Source organism: Aphis gossypii, chromosome 2 (assembly GCF_020184175.1).
Source record: "Aphis gossypii isolate Hap1 chromosome 2, ASM2018417v2, whole genome shotgun sequence".
Classification (NCBI taxonomy): domain Eukaryota; kingdom Metazoa; phylum Arthropoda; class Insecta; order Hemiptera; family Aphididae; genus Aphis; species Aphis gossypii.
Window position 1 is genome coordinate 47758459 of NC_065531.1, and position 21312 is coordinate 47779770.

At 29.9% G+C, this 21312-nt stretch overlaps 1 protein-coding gene across 4 annotated transcripts in view; it reads right to left on the reverse strand.

Annotated features, from left to right (window-relative positions):
- Positions 1-7655: 7655 nt before the first annotated feature.
- LOC114132535 (cytokine-inducible SH2-containing protein-like) overlaps positions 7656-21312 on the reverse strand; it is a 46885-nt gene continuing 33228 nt past the window's right edge. For 2 of the 4 annotated variants that reach the window (XM_050202420.1, XM_050202418.1), the window contains exon 2: positions 7656-9554. In XM_050202420.1, coding sequence (XP_050058377.1) covers positions 8482-9465 — 984 coding nt within the window. In that variant the 5' untranslated portion in view covers positions 9466-9554 and the 3' untranslated portion in view covers positions 7656-8481. Of the gene's footprint in view, positions 9555-13419; positions 13762-16196; positions 16222-21312 lie in introns of those variants that run through there. The other 2 variants (XM_050202419.1, XM_027998017.2) reach the window with 2 other exon arrangements.

Genomic DNA, 21312 nt, shown 5'->3' on the forward strand with positions numbered 1-21312 from the left:
AAACAGTTTATTAAGTTCGAAATTATTATAAAAAATATTATTAATTAATAATTTGAAATTGTAAATTCTTTCAATTAATAAATCATAATGAAAATCATACATGAATTATGAATATTATTATTTATCAATGTATAGCACTATAATTATAGGGTTTAATATAGATCACTGGTGTAAGGTATACATTCAAATGTTTAAACAAATCAGTTATGATGATAATATGTAATAATAAAGTATTATAGTAGTATAATAGTTGGAGAAGTACGAGGGTCGAGAGGGAGAATAAAGACCTTGTAGTCCCCGGTTTTGAAATGGTTCTGACTGTTTTGAGATTTTACTAAATTTACAATATTTCTTCATACCGTAAATTGTATGGTTATTTTTGGAAGTCGTAGTCACCGCGACCTTTTCGGAGGTTATTGCGACCAAAAGTCCGTTGAACAACACATAATTTTTACTTTTTATTGACCAAGCAATTAGATCACTTGAAAAATGGTTTAAAAAAATAGAATCGCACGAATTCGTTATCACTGTATACTATACTTATTTTATTATCAATTGTTATCTCTTACTGCTGTAATTTAAACCATTTAGTATAAGAACTGTCCGTTTAATTATTATAAATAAATAAATAAATAGTTAAATAAAGATTACGATGATTATATAGGATTTTAATTTCGCATTGGAAAGTTACAAAATATGAATAATGTAAATTTAATGAAACCTTGAAATTTACTTAATAGTTAACAGATGGGAATTCTAAAGATATTTATTTCATGGAGTTATACAATGAATTGGTCAATTTCAGATTGTTAATTAATGAAGAAACAATTCTTCTCGAAGCTCTGTAGTCAGTGGTAAAATATTCTGTAGAATGTTTTCCAAATATTGGTATTACACTTAAAATTTTACTGACAATACCAATAACTTGTGCATGTGCCAAGAGCAGCTTTTAAATAAATTAAGTAAAGAAAATACCTTTCAAGCCTTTTAATAATTTCAATAAAAAAAACTATTTCTGAATCTTTAGATTATGATGATATTATTATAAATCAGATTGTTGCTATAAAAGCAAGACAAGCTATATTATGATTAATTTAATTTGTATTTTTTGTTAAAAATGTTTATTAATTAATTGTTTTGTACCTATGGTGATCAAAAGACCCCTATAGGTAGTAATTTATTTTGCCCAGGGCTCTGCAAACTCTACCACCATCACTGTATACATAGCAAGCGTGTTCAACTTTTTTTAACTTGCGGGCCCAATTTAAAATTTATATTTATACTGCGGGCCATTTTTTATTGTACATTGTTCTATATTCAATTCCGACGATTAAAATTAAAAATTGTTCAATATTTTGTAATTCTTAAAATACAGTTAAAACTTTCAATTTTGCTTAGAGCAACGCATCGACGATAAAAAGTACCACTTGACCAAAATTTTATTTAAAACTACGTAAATTAAAATGTCCAATATTGCACAATAAATACGAGTACGTGTAAAAAAAAATTGACAAATAAAATTTTTCTTTTTTTATTTGATCTTAAAACTAAGGAGAATATTTTTCCGCACTGTATAATTGTGATTCATGAGCTCACTAAGTCCAACCACTAATTTGGACAAATCCTTTGACTTGCGTTTGACGAATTCATAAATGATGAGGATTACACACAATATAATATATACAAGGTAATAATTGTACAACTTTCAATTTGATTTTAATAATAATTTAATAACAACTATATATATACATTTTGTTCAGCAACATTTATCCTATATTATTCCTTTTAATTGTACATTAGTTTTAGTGGCATTGTCAATTTCACGTTTGTATCTCAACAATAAACTATTAAATCAAGGCATATAATATAATATATTTGTTAGTTATTATTTTATAAATCATTATATTATACAGCGTGATAAAAAAAAAAAAAGTTGGTAAATTAGTTTTAACTACAGCTATATGTATAAGTATTATTTTATGTTAAACAAATAAAATAAAATATTGAGTGTCGGTAAACTGGTAAACCCCAATGTTCGGTAGTAACGTAACGAAAGTAACGCGTTACGGCGTTACGTATTTTAGTTAGTATTCTTTCCATGTAACAACAATGTACATATTGTATACTCGTATCTAAAAGAAATTGCTTTTACAAAGTAATTTCCGCAATATAGCGCGTTACTATTTTGATTTGTTTTTAGAAAATCGATTTTGTTGCAAACTGTTTTTGGTTCTTAAAAATTCCTCTTTTTGTTTTTATATTATTTTTAAAATTACGTACTAGGAATTTTCGAAAATATCAAATATATCCAAATTGTTGTCTGAAATTACTCTCGAAGTTGAAGATCAAAGCATTTTTTTATACTATAAAACTACCACACATATACGTTTTCTACAATAAACAGTATAAACTAATACATAAAAACACACATCATTGTAAAATCAATACATCCATCATTTCAATCACAAATTTAAAAATCTGAGAACATATTTTATTTTAATCAAACTAAGGCTGGAAAAGTTCATTTTTAAGTTTATAATATTTATGTTTTTAATATAATATTTATAAATAATTATTATCATTATTATTATTATTTTTGTTAGTTTCTGGTATCAAATTCTTTCTAACATCACCATTTAATTTTAATTTTTGTGTTTAAGTGATAACCTCCTATAAGCCTTAAGGCCATCGAGTTTCATGCTACTCACTGCAGTTCACCACAATCCAATTATTCAATTTAAGCTAATATAAAATATAAAACATAACATAAAATGAGATTCTCTAGATATTTAAACTTCTTTTTTTCCAAAGTTCTAACTGTTTTATTCTTGCAAATCTACGTTTCTTAGAGAAAATTGGGATAAATTAATTAATTTCCTATAGTGCCTACATATTATTAATTATTATACGTTTCTAATATTTTGATACGATACGACGGAAGGCGGAGGCAGCGATCGCAGTATCAATATATATTGAATATGTTACGTATAAGTGATTTAGCTTCCCGACTTTGTCAGCGATCGAGTCCAATTTTATGGAATTTTTTCGCAATGACTTTGCAACAATTTGCAACGTCGATAAAAAAAAATTTGCAACATATTTTTTATAGCAGTACAAACAAATAAAGATTTAGAGTTCTAACTTCGCATACGTGTATAAATGTTACGGCCAATGTGGTACTGCCGAAAAATGTAAGCCGTAAATTCGAATAATTTTATCAATATTAAATTTTAATATATTACTCATATTTTAAAACAATTATAATAATAATTATAATTATTATATAATATTTATGGAACAAAAAAAAAAAAAAGTAAGCTAATATTATTTATTTTACTTTAAATTTAATTCCATAGAATTTTATAATAAACTATAACATTTTTGAAGCACACTGTATAAACTTATTTTCCTCGAACTTGGAGCCAATCCTTTTTTATAATGGAGTCTAAATTTTATGAACATTTAAACCATGTTATTGAGTTGAAAAAAACTAACAATAGGTACTTTTCTAAGTAAATCAAAAAAATTTTGAATAATTAATCATTTAAAACGACTAAAGCTAAAGAAGTAAATAGATTCAAAATTAATAAAAAAAATATGACGTAATGACAGTACTAGGAGCTGAAAAATTAATTATGTCAATGACTTCAGAAGGTAACCGTGTACAATTATAGCGTACCTAGTTAGTTATAATCATAGTTCGTTATAAAATTCTATGGAATTAAATTTATAATAATAAAAATAAAACTGATAGGTAATAGTTATTATTTTTTTTTTTTTTTTTGTTATTCTTTAATTACTATACTATTATTGTTGTTTTAAAATATGTGTAATATGTTAAAATGTAATGAATGATCAATAATATACATAAATTATTTGTTTGTATTAGCAGTTCGCATTGCCCGGTATTGCAGCGCATTGACAGTAACATAAACAAATAAGCGTAACAGTACAACATATATACATTATAATTAATACGGTATAGGTAGTTGAAAATATGTTTAAAATAAATTTGTAGAACAATTCGGCGGTTGGGCACATGGTATACAAGTTTTGAAACACGCAACAGGAAATCGCTATGGTACGGTGAATAAACCATACGAACAAATAATATACGCATAAACAATAAACATGTTATTCGAACAAAAAAAAAATAAAAAAATTATAAATCATTCAACTGTACTACAGCAGCACGTATGGTCGTATTATTATACATTTATACGTGATAGGTATACTCCGAATAGGTGTGGCGCTTATTTGCAACGTCTCTCTCTATACACACACACACACAGTGAACTAACATCGTGTTTACATTATTAATAATATTTTAAGCCGTAGTGATTTGGTGGCACGTAAATAGTTGACGTACCGACAAATACCACCGATTTCACGCAGAATCGCGCGTACGATCAATCAAACAAAAACCGAGTGTATAATTTATTGTAAAAGATCCAGATTTGTCACGGCCGCCGCGCTTATGATGTGGTTATGACGTGCAGCGTTTTAAATAAAATATCTTTAAAAACCGCGCACATTAAATCGATCGACAATATCGTATTATAAACATGATTTTTAAACACGACGTGACGTGTGGTTTTGGGAGGGTGACACGTCGAACCGCAAAAAAAAAAAAAAAAAAAATAGTACCTATCTTTAATTTCGTACGCAGCTCGGTCGGGCGGAATTGGGCGCCGCGGCCTTTATTACATAGGTGGTATATGACTGGTATATATAATACGAGTAAGGTTAAAAACGGCATGTAGGACTGTCGACGAGCGAGTTGACAACTTAATTACACGTACAAAACTTTGAGCACGATGAAAAAAAAATATAAAAAAAAAAAAAATAATAAAAATAATAATTATTATTATTACCGCGTGGCACGGTCACCGCAATATAGCGATAATCGTTATATATTTTGGAAAATTATTTTAACGACGACGCCGTGGAATGTCGGTGGCGGTATGATTACCGACGGCACACATTGACGGTCGCACGAGCAGCGAGACGATATTATATTTATATTTTAATTCGTCGTATCACACGTTATAAATCGTATCAAAACGTGTGGGTTTTGTACGCTGCTTTTATTCCCCACGTCCATTCGAATATTATATTATTTCGATTACGCGCGCCGTCATTACCGAGACATTATAAAATCGAACTGCGCTCTGCGTGTGTGTGTGTAGACGATGATTGTGATAATGATGTGTGAACGGATATCTGAGAAGAAGCCGAATTCACGGAAACCGTACGCATTATATTATAATATAATTATCATCGCCGGTGCCAAATATATGTGTTTATAGATGATAAGAGAAAAAACATTAATTACACAGACCCAATCGCATATTATAATAATATAATATCGGGTGTTTGACAACAACCGTCGGAGCTGTGCGTTGTGTGTACGGTGTACATAATAGCAGCTTCCTCACTGCCCGTTTTATAATGATCATCATCATCGTATTAATCGTAATATCGTCATAGTATTATTATTAATGATAATAATGATAATCTAATAATTGTAATCGTATTTATTAGACTCGTTAATTTTCACGATCTCGTTCGGGCGCGTTAATCAATATACCTCTTCTATTATATCGTCGTAGATAAGACGACTGTGTTTTCGTGGAAAGGAATTTTCTTTTTGCCATTTATTACACTGTACATAGTACGTATTGTCCGTGCGTGTGCGTTTGCGTATGGGCCTCGTCGTGGTATTATGTGCACCGAATAAAGCTTTGCATGAAATTAACATTAATTTTGTGTTTTCTATTAATATAATATAATATGACAGTAAGGAATTCGCTTTCTGAAAAATCCCGCACCTCGTAAAATTTGCATTACAAATATTACGCTGCTGCTTAACTAATTCGGCGAAAAATAAACGGACAGCAAAAAAAAAAAAAAAAATCCGACATAGTTTGATTGTCGGCCGAAGTATGCGCGTTTAAAAGCAGTTTTTAAGACCGGCCACAAACAAATTCCATCTGGTTTAATATTATATTGTATACAAACCCGAACCCGTACCAGTTGTTACTGTAATAAATCGCAGTCAGTGGCGTGCAGCGATATACTTTTCTGGAATAACGACTGAAATGACAGCGCCCTTGGCTCTTGCAATCTCGCCGTTATCGATCCTTTTAACAATGGTGTTTAAAACAAAGTTCCCGTAGTAGGTCATGTACACAGTACACACTGTATTTCACTATATACAAGGTGTCCTGCTGATGAGTTCGCCCCCGTAATAAAATTTTATTTTCTTCGACTCATTCTCTCGTTTTAATATCTCACGAACATGCCTTTTCAACAAAGTATTTAGAAGCATATTTTTATCTTATAAAAGTTAAATAAGTTAAAATTATTTATTTCCATTAAGTTTTATAAGTTTTCAAATTATAAACAACATTATGCCAGACACCTGAGGCGAAAAATATAAGACATACTTTTTAAGGAGACTATGTTGGAGTACAAACTATAATTACTATATTTATGGGCAAAAACTAAAACGTTCCGTAATGGCCGTTTTCAAATTTTTAAAAAGGAAATATAACGAGAAGATTTTTGACACACAATTAATTAGAGTGTAAAGTATAAAGTATATAATAAATTATGTTATCTTAAAGTGTTCAATGATTTAGTTGGAATGGGCCTGACTGCCTTATATTATTAAACTCTTGTTTGTAAATTTTTACTAACTATAAAAATATAGATACCTATTTTTATTTTTTATTTTTGAAATAAATAATTTAAGAATAAAAAAATAATGCAAAATAAACGTTTACATTAATAAAAGCTATGTAGACATGAAAGGGGTTCATTAAAGTCATCCATTAGAGCAGCGGTTCTCAAACTGTGCTCCTCGGAGCCATAGGGCTCAGTGAGACTAATCTAGGGGCTCCGTGGGCACATCTGAATTAAGTCCTTACATTTATTATTTTTAGTTAAATTGTTACAAGTTACATTTATGTAGTATAAAGTTTGTATATTAGCAATTTATTGATCCATAATAAATTGTTTGAGTTGTAAAATTAGTATTTCCAGTTTTTTGGGCTCCGTAAATTATTTTTAGCATATCAAGGGCTCCGCGAAAAAAAAGTTTTGAGAATCGCTGTATTAGAGATACAAACTTGATTAATTATTGGTTTTCTTTATTTAAATTTTTTTTTTAATTTAAAAAGTATTTATTGAAAACTTTAAATTGATCAATTGTATTATCATTACCAGGATTTCTATACTCGTATTTGTCGTCTCATGTTGAAAACTTGAATTTGAATTCAACCGACTGACTATGAATACTTACCTTTAAAATGAAAAAAAACTATAATTTAATAAGTAATTCAAAAATGTTGTTACTGGCAGTGAATAATATCACAAAAACGATGGACCACCCTGTATAGAGCACGAATACCTTATTAGTTATTAGTTTATTACATTTATTATAAATAAAGATAACGACCTATCTAGACTCCATAATTCCGAGGATTCTTTTTTAAATATTTGACTATAACCTTGTAATATGTTATACAATACGAGTTGTATATAATAGCATATGCATATATTTCTTTTAAGTTTTTTTTTTTCAATTAGATTTCATGAATATAATATTGGAATTGGCAGCATACCGTATTAAAAACTCATTTTTATTCAACTTTTGATTGTATCATTTTATGTATTTTTGAAACAGAAATGACATGATAAATTAAAAATAACTAATAATTATGGTATTAAAAACAACAACACGATATATAATAATAATTTACTATAAAAAAGATAACATAATTTAAGTATGCATTAAAAAAAAATATTTACATTAAGAAAATGCGTGCAAAATAAATAAAGTAAAAAAAAAAAAATTATCATTTGATAGCGCGTATTTCATTTTTTTTCATCTTACGCAATTTAGTCATACCTATATTTTATAACGACTGTAACTATTATATAAAAAGCATTAATAGTAATTCTCCTACTTAGACGTTTACCATAAGCACACAAAGTGTACGGTATATAAGTGGTTTTACTCACATATTTTAATGGTTAAGACCAGAATTCATTGAAATACATCGTTCAACATATATTTTATTAAACGCATACAAAAAAAAAAAAAATTCACGACGACGGAAAAAGTAAAATAATAAATATACAATATAATTATTTTTGATTGTAAAAATAGTAGGTATAAATGTATATATTAAGGTATTTCATCAAAAATGTTTACCTATATTATACATTATTATAACATCTTTTTTCTAGTTTCTACGTTATAATACACATTATCATATATTATTCAAATACGTAATCATAATTTGTACACGAGCTCGAGCTAATAACTAATATTAAAAAACCTAAGACGAAATAAATTAAGAACGACATAATAATATAGTAAAAATCATAATAATAATAATAGTAAAAAATTCACGCGCGTAAACGTGTGTGGAAAATAATCATAAAATAATATTACATTATTATTTATTATAATCACAGGCTATACGGATATTGAATTAAATATTCGATCAGTTCGTTTGGTAGTGATGTGGGAGTGATGGTGATGAGGCGCTTGTGGCGATTGATCACCAGACGGGCCATGTGCTTCAGCGACGGGAAACCGGCCGCGCTGGACTTGACCATCGGCCGGCGGAGGTTCATCCACGTGAACAACTGGCCGCACTGCCGGTCGATCCACACGGGGTACACGTGCATCCGGCCGGTCGCCTCGATCCGGGACAGCCGGACGTAGTAGTCGATCAGCTCGATCGGGCACCGGAACTTGGGGACGCGCAGGGCGCCCGCCCGCCGGGGCATCGAGTCCAGCCCGAACACGCCGTCCGCGTACGTGAACCGGACGCTCACCAGCCCCGAATGGCCCGTCTGCACGTCCATGGTGAACAGGTGTTCCGAGTGTCGGGAGTCCCGGACGCAAAACCGGCCGGCGGGCATGCAGGCCAGCGCGTTCGTGGCCCTGGCCTGCGCCTCGGCGCCCTCGTAGTACCAGCCGGACGCCCGCAGACGGTCGACGGCCGTGGACAGCACGCGCAGGTCGCGGGCGTCCGCGGCCGCGTCGTCGGCGGTTTGGGGCGACAGCGAAGGAGCGACGGCGGCCGCACGCCTGACGGCGGTTTGGGGCGAAGCCGCGGCCACAGCGGCCGGCGCCGTAGAACACCGCGACAACGGTGCCGTCTGCTTGACGCGCCTGCACGACACCACCCGGCCGCCGGCCAGCGCGAGCTTGGACCGTTCCCGGGACAGCACGTGATTGATGTGCATCTGGTACAGGACCACGTTGCGCTGTTCGCACGCCCACCGGTCCCACAACCGGATCCAGCACGCCTGCAACCGCATCGACTTGTCGTCCGCGTCTTGGAGCTGCACGGCCGCGGGCGACGCGACCGCAGTGCCACCGCCGCCGCCGCCATTGTTCCCGTTGTCCGACAGGCCTGTTTCCCAGCACGGAGTGTTTAACATCTTCTACCCATGGCCCGTACACCGGAACTGCGTCGTCCGACGTCAATGACTCGTGCACGGAAGTCGTAGTAGTAGTGTCTGCGCCGCCACTGAAAACAAAATTCATAACGACGATATAATTAATATGTAACAGAATAAATGCGGAGTTCTTAACACACGATATTGTAATTAATACGATTCACGATTCCAGTCGAATGTACAAAAACAATGATAAAATATGATCGTCGAACAAAGAAAAAGAAACAAAGAGACAAATACGTAGTATTGTTTTAAGTCCTTAAAATTTGGAAGCCTTATCACGTGTGGTCTACGGGCCGGTATTGATTTCGACACGAGACCGTAAAAGTCGCTCGACACGCTCGCGGGATACAATTTATTATGCGCATAGCTGCAGCACAGCAACATTGACCGACAATTATTAAAATATTACGTATATATATATATATATTACGAATTAAATTCCTATTCCTATATCATATTCGTATTTCGATTATTGAAAAATATTACATTATATTATAATATGAGAAATGTCATACCTATAACGACTATATTATAATATATTATACGGATTGCATTTTCAAGTGCAGTCATTCAGTCACTGAAACGCACACGATGGCACGTATACGTTGTTGTTGATTATCATATCATATACTATATATAGTATACTTATATATCATACAAGTATTATATACCTATGAATGAACTGTAAGTTGTGGAACAGTTATTATTATATATTTGTACATATCGTGGCATATTTAACAGTACGTATTTGATTTGGATTTTGAAATTATAGGTACTATATCAGTTATGCAGACAGCGGCGGAATAATATTTTTTTTTGAATATTTCGTATAAGTTTCCGGCAAAATGTGGGTTTAGAGGGATTACGCCGCTGCCGACGAGGAATATAATTTTTCATTTGTTAGTGGAAAAGAACAAAAACAAATATTTGTATATATACGCGAAGGTATTATACATACGAGCACGATAATAATACATTTTATAATATATACAAATATATGCAAATACATAATACAAGGTGAATCCGTCAAACATACCTTTTTTCAATGTTGTAGTTATTCAAAATTTAATTTTCGGAATCTTTAAGTATACTTTAAAACCATATTTTCAATCTTGAGATTTTTTTGTTCAACATAAATGTATATCATAGATTTAAAGACTTCTATTTTTCAAATGAGAACCCTTTTATTTCTACTTTAAATTATCTATTCAATGTTTTTCTGAAAAATTGTACGCATATCAAAGTCAATATTCAAACGATTAGTTTTTGAGTTATTTAACTTGGTGTACTAAAAATAATAGGTCCACGATAATGGAGTTGGAAGATGATGACTATTGGTTAAAGTTACATGCAAATTTTAGTAATTATTACTAATCTATTTTCTATATCAACATATTTTATAATTTGTAAAATCTAAGTATAACACTATAAATCCAATATTACATCTGATTTATATATTTTTTGTAAAACCATTTGTTTTATTTATAGACTTTTATTCTTTGTATAAATATTTTAATAACTGTAAAACTCATTCGAATATTGAATTATAGATAAATCAAAATTTTAAAAACTACGTCCACTAAATAATTCACAGTATAAAGAGTTTTCGTTTTAAAAACCAAAGTTTGTATCGCCATAGGCCACTTTTAAAGTAGAACAAACATCTTAAGAATTCATAAGAATAGTAATTACGTAGGTATATACTTAAACATTAATAAAATCAGGATTTTAATAAATTCGTAATTAAAGGAAAAAGGGGGTGAACATTCTATAGGGGAATCACTCTGTATATATACCAGATACCTACTCAACACAAAACACGCCTCGTATTATGTATGATTTAATGGAATACATCTACATGACTACATACGTATACGTACTACGCTTCCTTCCACTTTCGCATTATGCGTTATGTAAATTGAATATAGGCACATCATAATATATTCTCACATGGACTTTCGCGTCTCCTCGCAACGATATAGACGATGAATACGGAGAAAATCTGATAGACGTCAGATGCTGTATATACTATATATTATATATAGTAGTATATCACTCGATTGGATTTAAGACGAAAACGTGTATACGGAACATAATTTGATGAAAAATCGTTTTCAAAACATTTCATCTGGCATTTTTTATGCGCACCTATCTACGGTCGTACACAAGTAAAACGCTAGGTACACTATATAATAATATCGTTGTGTATATTGTAGATGGACAGTATAACATGGACAACCATCCAAACATTTTGCCAATATTATGATTCGTTATTATTAATTAGTTCACCGGAACTGTCAATGTAATATGCGCTGAGTCATAAATCACGCGATGAAAATATAAAAAAAATTAGTAATAATAAATATATATTAAACAAGTATATAATTACATTTTATTGTAACGTTGACACCTGTATGGGCTACACCTACACCTACATAATTTACGTTCTATCACTAAAATATAATTATGCATTGCAATATAACGTCACCAAATTTAGTTATAAATGAAAATTTTGCCGTCATTTGCTACAAAATCGTATGAAATGAAAATAATTTATATTCTGATTTGTGGGTAGCGGTGGACGCCTAACGCTTACGTTGCGTGAGGCGTGACGCATGCATTACAATACAACGTTGTCTAATTTGGTCAAAAATAAACGTTGCCAAATGCAACCAAATTTTATGGAACTAGAATAATTTATTTTCTGATTTGCGGCTAGCGCCGACCGTCCAGTTGTTCACAATACATTACATGACGGGTGCCTAAAATGTAGACTGTTGCGGCTCTATGAATGAGTGGAGCCACTAGGTTTCTCAGACCTGAAGATTTTCCTATAATAACCACCCTTATACAGGCGTTTATTTTCTTAGAATTTTTGATAACATTAAACATTCATCAAATGAAACATAACGATTTTTCCTCAGACTAAATATTATTATATGTTTAAACACTTGAAATATGCTAATTTATTTAGTTTTTTTCTATTTATACTTGATTGATAGCATTCTTAATTCTAGATACCAAGGTCTGAGAATCTAATATGCAAAGTTTCTTATAAGTTAAAAATTATCGAAAATGTAGACATAATAGTATTGTATAATATATGTATATTTACGCTGTACTACATAATGTTTATGTATAAACAGCAGTGACTATAGGAGATTAATATTCAGCAAAACCAGACGAATATTCATATGAATACGTAAATAAGGTATAAATATTAAAATATGTAATATGTACCCGAGACAGGTGAATTATTATCATCATCTATCTAAGACACTTATATGCACGTATTTCACCGAGAAATCCGTTATCGTGTTTCAACGTACTGCAATAACGTATGCTATCCGCGTTTGTATCACAAGCCAACTCATATAACAATAAATGGTACAGATATAATCCACACTAATAATTAATTGTTGAGCATACCTATACCTAGGTATATATTAATAATGTAAATTGATATACACACATTCCAAACATGATGCATATATTATTAAACTGAATGATCCATTTTATGTAAGACACTAACAGAAAACTATTACGTTTGAATATGAAAATATTTTTTTCATAATTTTAAGTTGTTAAAAAAAAATATATTTTTATTTTCAGTACATTTTTTTTATATCACTATCATTTCTTAAGCTTTTACTTTTATATAAAGACCACTATATATTAAACAGTTTTATTTTTATTTCCAAATCATTAAGATAAAAATTTAATTTTGGAAAAGTAGTTTATGACTAGAGGTTTTCCAAAAGCCAATATACCACTGTTGTCTGTTAAGCGAATCTTATATTATATAATGCTATACACAGTATACATAATCAAAGTCGATGAAGTGATATTTTTTTACTTAAATGTATATATTATATATGTGTGTGTATGTGTGTTTGATAAATCTATATCATGTTACAATACATTAATACATACCCTGAAAGGAAACGGTGAAAATGTCGATATGAATAAAAAATGTTGTGCTGTTATTGTACTATTGCTGTTTTTTTATAAACGTCCGTTGTATGATATGGTACGCTTATACATTGATATGAAGTAGGAACACTGACTAACTATGTTTAAAATATGAGTGTGTTCGAGTATCGAGAGGAAATTAACTATGAAATCATTATTACGGAGACTAAGAACACGCGAGGCGGAATTAAAAATTTGATGAGACTTAACGGCGGCGTTAATGACACCGAACTGTGTAATTTAGAACACAAATTATGACACTATCTATTTAAGCCACGCGCGGTCGTCGATAACGAATCTCGAGGATTCCTCCTCCTATTCGATTTTACTGTAGACATTTGTTACGCCCGCGTATAAATATAATTATAATAAGTCGTAATGATCGTCCATATATTTTTATAATACATACAAAAATCATTAATATAATTTACGGACTACAAATTTGGGTAATGCCAAAAATAGTAAATACAATCCAAACCTTTATGAATTTAAAATTGTACCAAATTTCTAAAAGACTTTCCTGCACGTCTCCATATTCTAATCTTAGGATGACGCCACATCTGAAATACCGCATCTGTAATCTCCGTCACTTAATTTTCGTTTAATAGAACGAATTTATATGTTTAGCTTAAATATTAGAGTAAAATGACCTATCATTAAAAATAAAAGGATATTTTACATAAACAACGCATGCGGATGTGACGTCCTTATAAACTTAAAACCTATGTACAAAGAAGTAAATAATATATTTTAAAAATTTTACAAAATGTTTTACAACAAACTAGCTTCCCTTCCCGACAATGCCAGGAAACCTTTAATAAGATTTCTTTAAGCGGAACAGATATCGTGATCTATTCAATTAACTAACATAAAATATAAAAAAATAACTACACAAAACTTAAAATAAATTATTATATAGTTGAAATTGTTCTTAGAAGCGCTTACAATTCAAAATGTCTCATGTATTTTTCTTTATTGTAGTATCATTATATCCTCGTGTTAAAACTTATAATAGTGCAATGATCGAATGATGCACAAATTGTATAACAATAAAAAAATGTAAAAAAGTATTCTATTGTGATCGCGGACTCGAGTGACCATTTCCGATAAACAGGAATAACATTAAACTTTAAAAGAACACGTCATGTCAATACCTATAATTTTTATTACCGCGGTGAGTAGCTGCTACTGAATCATATAATATTCAGTGATCACGTCACACAGCAATAGAAAATTAAACATAGGTGTGCCGAATTACGCACGCACATCCATTGTTTATAAATAATAATAATATAATATAAAATACACTGTGGAAATTCACAGATATTTTCATGTTATACTTAACAGAAATAAGTCCATACTATACTACAATATAGCTTACGATAGCTTTTGTATATTTAATATTATAATAATATTTATAATCCAGGGGCGTAACAACGAACAATAAATTAATTAATTGTTTTCGTTATCGAATCCTGTTAAATTATATCGAAATGCTTGTGATACATACTGATGTGCGAATATGTACGATTCGTAGAATATTATGTAGAAAATAACGTTGTTTACGTATGATATATTATATTGCTATGCATTCACATGTTGCGCAGGAGTGTGTTTTTCGTTATGTTTTTTTTTTTATTTTATTTATCCGTGTGATAATCGACGTTAAATTGGCCTAATTACTAATCAGTATAGAGTCATTCTTGATTATTAATTATTATTATCGTTTAAACATTTTTTATAATTTATTCGCAAGAAACAGATATAGACGATCGAGCGGTAAGAATAATAATGATAAGTTCCATTCATAATTCAACGCCGTTATGACGATTTTTCTCTTCGGTGAAAGTTTAATGTAATAATAATTAATGACTATAATACGACAGCCAAACGACGAACGCATATAATATACGCGGGAGAAAGCAATTTCGTAGAACTCTTAATGGAAATTAATGACTGACTTTTGCTAGTGTAAAATGGCAAGTGCGCTTGCCTCAAATGATGCTTCCAGTGAATTATAAAATTGTGATTACAATTTTAAGCACGTTTCAGCAAACAAGAAAAATAAAATATTGAAAACACGCGAATACAGATTTGAAAAGGAAAAAAAAAATATTAGTATTAAAAGTAAAAATACCGTAACCAGCCACCAGGTGTTGTTTCCAATGCACCAAGAGTCGAATAAAAATTATTATATCCATAAACTTGAACTAATAAATTTAATAATGGTATATACGCACGGAAAGAGAACTGTATGTAATATGTATACCTAAATAGTGGCGGTGAGACTTTTCATATATTATTATTCTTCGAACTCAGAAAACCCTCGAGATTTGTGTCTGCCGTCTCGATTATTATAGGTATATAATCTACATATATTATTAAGCAACCTTTTTTTCAAATTAAATTAATAAGATATTTAAACCAAAAATAATCATTTTCTTTTTATAATTTTTTTATAATTCTAAAAATATTAATTAGTTCTAGTGACTTATAAGTTTTTATCATTACGCAAAATGCCTATTATTTTCTATACTCACACACAATACAATTAAAAATATATATTTAGATTCATTTTAAACTGTACCACAAACCTAGTTATACCAATATATGATATACAGCCAATAAAAATATAAATTAATTAAATAAATAATAATACAATTTATTATATGCGGTTATTACCTCACAACATTGAGTAATAAATATTTTAAATAACTATATAATATATAAGTACCTACAATAATCTACACGATATGTTTTCAGAAAAATTTATTTCACCTTCTGTATTCCTGAAAATAAAAATAAAAAACAAAATACTTAATATATTAATATAAATTGATTATAATAATTATAAATTAGGTACTCTTAGAAATATGAATCCACAGACCACAGCTCAGAAATGATAAGTGATGATTTATTATTGAATTCAATAATAATTTTTATTACATTACCTATTTTGATATACAGTGTAATAATTTAAATATAAGTAATATAATTGAAGACTATTAGATGTACGTTACTTTATGAAACAATTTATTTTATAAACATAATATTATATTATATATTATTAGTTATCAAAAAAATATACAACATTATTTGAATACACCACTGTAATGATATGTGTATACCTGCATGTAATACACATATTAGATTTTCATAAGTCCATATAGGTGTAAATTGGGTCCGCGATAATTTTTGTGTGAATTTTGAAAGCTGTAAGTTGGGCTAGCGGCTACAAACCCACTTCTAGAAGTTATGCGAAATATTTTTATCAATTTTTAATTTTATATTTTTACCGATTATCAAATTGTGTTTACGCGTAGTTATTCGCAGGTGCGTATTTCAGGGGGGTGAAGGGGGCGATCGCGATCAACCCCCTTATATCCGTATTTAAGGAATCGATTATATGTGAGATACGCCCCCAAAACCCCCTCAAATACGGCCTCGATAGTTGTTATATCATAAATCGTAGTTAATGGCATTATTGCTGTATATTATATCCATTTCACGACCACGTATTTTTACCACGTACTTGTAAATTTTGAGCTTGAATTAAAGAAAAAATTTTAGTTCTCCCCCCCCTAGAAGTAAGTCTAAATACGCCCCTGGTTATCTGTACGTGATGCAATCGAATAATAAAAAAATGTAAATATGATAAAAATCTTAAACAGCATCTGTATTATTGCAGGTATAGTTAAATATAAAGGCGCTACATAATATTCGTAATCATATTTATAAGTATAGGTATAAAACGTGATCAAGTAATTTTTATTTTTGAGGTATTGTGAATTTTAACTTTTGTCGATTATAATTATGTTTATTTACTATTATTTGTTTACCGACTCAATATAAGATGTACGTTATTATTTAATACTTTTAACAAGTGTCAAGTGATCGATGCATAAATAGTAACTATTATAAATAAATATTGTTATTCGAAAAAACGGGAGTGTAAAAAAGTGTTAATTTTGTTCGTGCATAAACTTGATGCACATACTTTTTATGACCTACATACACATGATGATGTATTGGACAATTTTTTTTCTACGAATTAGGTATTTACTATTATTTTATTGCATCGTTCGGTACCTAAATAAATGTCGATTAGAAATGTTTGAATTTGTATCTAATCGGGCGCGGACAATATAATAATAAAATAAAACGTCTGCTGGCGACCGTGGTGGTAGCATTATATTTGCATGTATTGTAAGTAGATATACACAACAGGTACAGAACTACGGATGTATATATGGGTATATATAATTTGTCGTAGTCGATAAACGGTTAGAGACAACAAACAAATGGCAATACAAAAAGGCTTTTACACTATATATACTCATATACGTATATATTATATTATTATATACTCGGCGATAGCAAACGTGTAAACTTCCTGGTACCTATACGCAATTTAAATGAGTCGAAAAAGTATAGACTGCACGTTACTGCATAATCCGCTTTTAATATGTGTGAGCATGGGTCATTGTATTATATTAATTTATATATGATTTGTTATAACATATTATCATTATTGGCCAACAATCGAATTTAATATAGTCAATATATATGTATATTAACGTGTCACTCGTGTCAGATTGGCATTATAAAGTATATACAGCGTATATTGCAGCAAAAGGTGGCTGTACACAGCACATAATGTATAAAACAGGGGCGGCCAAACAGTCGATCGCGGACAATTTCAAAGTCGATCATGTTAGAATTTATTTTAGGACCACGCACCCTACATGTTTCTTAATAATTATAGGTAGTTATTCAATAATAAAAAAAAAATTTCTGCGGAAGTCGATCCCTCAAAAGTGCAGTATATTTTTAGTAGATCATGACTAAAAAAAGTTTATCCACCCATGAATTATGTACGGTTATTATGAAAAAAGTAATATCAACTGCACTGAACAAATCATAGTAAAGTTAAATAAAATATTTAAACACGGTTTAGTACATTTTTTTTTAGCTGACTAAACATATTTTTGTATACATAAATATTTTTGATTATAGTTTTGAAGTTGGTCATTTTACGTTTGCAAAAATAACTTATTTTAATACTATCTGTAAAATATACCATGTCACATTGATCCACTGATTTAATGAGTTTCAATTAAAAAAACTTTAAAGGTGGAATACTATTCCAATCATAAATCAACTGAAATCGGGACAACCAATAATATTATGCGTTTTATTGGTTAAAAACCGTTGGTATCCGGGTTAGAGATCAAGAAACACCTCAAATACACGATTCCTTTTGGAATAAAAAATATATTTTATATATTGCGAATAAACTAGGTACATATTATTGATTTCGACTAAAACGTTTATAATATAATATGTAAGTATAAACCAAATGATTTCAACGGAACGTTGAACATTTTTTTTAGTTAATAACTATAGTTGACAATCAGCATTATAGTGCAGTGGTTCATGCAACTAAACAGTGTACCTATTTCATTTTTTATCGTCTTGGGCCGAAAGGGTTTATAGGTACTATATTCTTTAAAGTTATTATATAGTAACAACAGTGAGTAACACATTAAATAAATATAACTTTTTTCGTAATTTAATTTAGTAATAAAGTAATAAATATAGTTTTATATCAATTTAATATAGTCCAATTTTAAAAAGATTTATTAAAATACTAGTACGCGTAAAATAACTAATAAGTTATTACTCATTATATAATTTTAGGCTAGTATTAACGTCTTTTGTATACAATATTATTTTGTATTGATACTAATTCATTGTATAATAATAGGATGAATGAGTAATCTCATTAAAACACTGTAAGTGACTGACGCCTTCGGCTATAGGTGACTTATTGACTCACCGGCAGTTCTAAAGCAAATAAATCAAGAAATTATTTGTTATATATTTTAAATAATGATAGCCAAGATGATAAAACTGTTGATAGGTTAGCGACTAAATTAAGGTAAACAAAATATTAAGTTGTTCAAAACATTTTTAAATTTTTTACTCAATAATATAATGTTTTAGTACTCTTACAAAATACATTGGTTTTTATATTTTACGGACTCTTGTTAAATAGGTTCAGCTAAGGATTTAAAAAATGTTTTTTAAACATTAAAAATAACTTGAAATAAAACAATAAAATCGTTTTATCTCCGCCTTTTTTTTTTAATCAACGTTTGTACGAATTCGTATGTACTTAATTTTATTTTTATTTTGTTACTTATAAGATTTTTTTGGGGGGTCACCCGTGGCTGAGTAAGTCTGAACTAATGTTCTGGCGCGAACGTTCAAGGGTTCGATTTGAATGTAACCACTGAGCGTTTTAGCGCGTAATAGCGTTAGGACTCTAGATTGAGTCTGGAGCAAGCCGACCAGTAACTACTGACCCGCTGCTCCAACTTTTAGGGAAACTAAACTTGTCTAGTTAACCAAGAACCATCTTCAACATCATGAAATGTGAAATCAAGGGGCCCAGTCTCCAAAAAAGGTAGCATGTCACCTTAGCTTAGAGGCTTAGAACGTAACAAGAAGATGTAAAACCATTGATTTATTTTATTTTATTTATAAATATCTGTTTTATTGTGTCTAATTTCCAAACCAATTTATCTTGACAAAATTTTTAAATTACTAAATATTTTGTAAAATTTATTACATTTTGAGTGCATTATAATGTAATTTATAAATACTATAAACAGTATAAACTATAACAACTTAATAGCTTTTTAAAACAACTAAATTTATAGACAAAAAAAAACAATTTAATTAGAATGGTTTATTTGAGGATTAATTTTATCTTATGAAAAATCCATTGTCCTATATTAAAATATAGTAATAGATTAGGTATATTATATTGATACATTTATTATGTTTTAATTTTAATCATATTATTATTCATGTTTAATTTGAAGTAGCATTAACAATGTTCAAGATAAAACACAAATACGCGTTCTGGGAATCATGATTCCGGAGGTATTAAAAATAACGTGTACGTAATATTAAGAAACATACTCATATATATAAATATATAATATATATTATATACTATGAAATATTCATAAGCCTATTCAGAGGTTATAATGTGAACAAATAAGAAGTTGTTTTAATAATTTTCTATCAGCATAAAATGGTTTTAATACAAGACTGCACCTGTTTTAAGGGAATCATGATTCCGAGAATGTGTATTTGTGTTTTATCTTTAACGTTGTTAAGGCTACTTCAAATTAAACATAAATAATATAATTTAAATTAAAATACAATATAATATTATCTACATATATCCTATACCTAATCTATATCTGTATATATATTGTACAATGGATTTTTCATTGTTAAGGTTTTCCTTCCAAAATAAACATAAATAAAATTATTTAAATAATTCATTATATATTATACCTTGTATTATACATACCTTCTTATCAATATTCTTTACATCTATAAAGTACAACGTTTAATAACTTAAAATAAAGTATACTAATTAAATCGTTGTTCGTCTACAAATTCTATGATTCTTAAATGTTATACTGAGTAACTATCAGTTAGTTTTATAGTATTTACAAATTACAACATACTGTATTTCAAATTTAAAGTTATTAACTTCTTTAAAAAAAACTTACTAACTTACAACTAAATTTAAACTATTTTAGGATGTGATAAAAAAAATGAAGAAATATCACTTGTCTTGTTTTAGGTATATCCGCACTATAAACATAGACGAGGGAGTTACACGATAATTGTAGATATCTTGGGTACATATTTCTGGGGAATTTTAATCAATATAATAGTATGCATAGTAGAGAAAAATCAAGGTAAAACGATTCTGTGTAAAATATACTAATGATTAATGATTATACATAAAAGCACTGGTGAGATGAA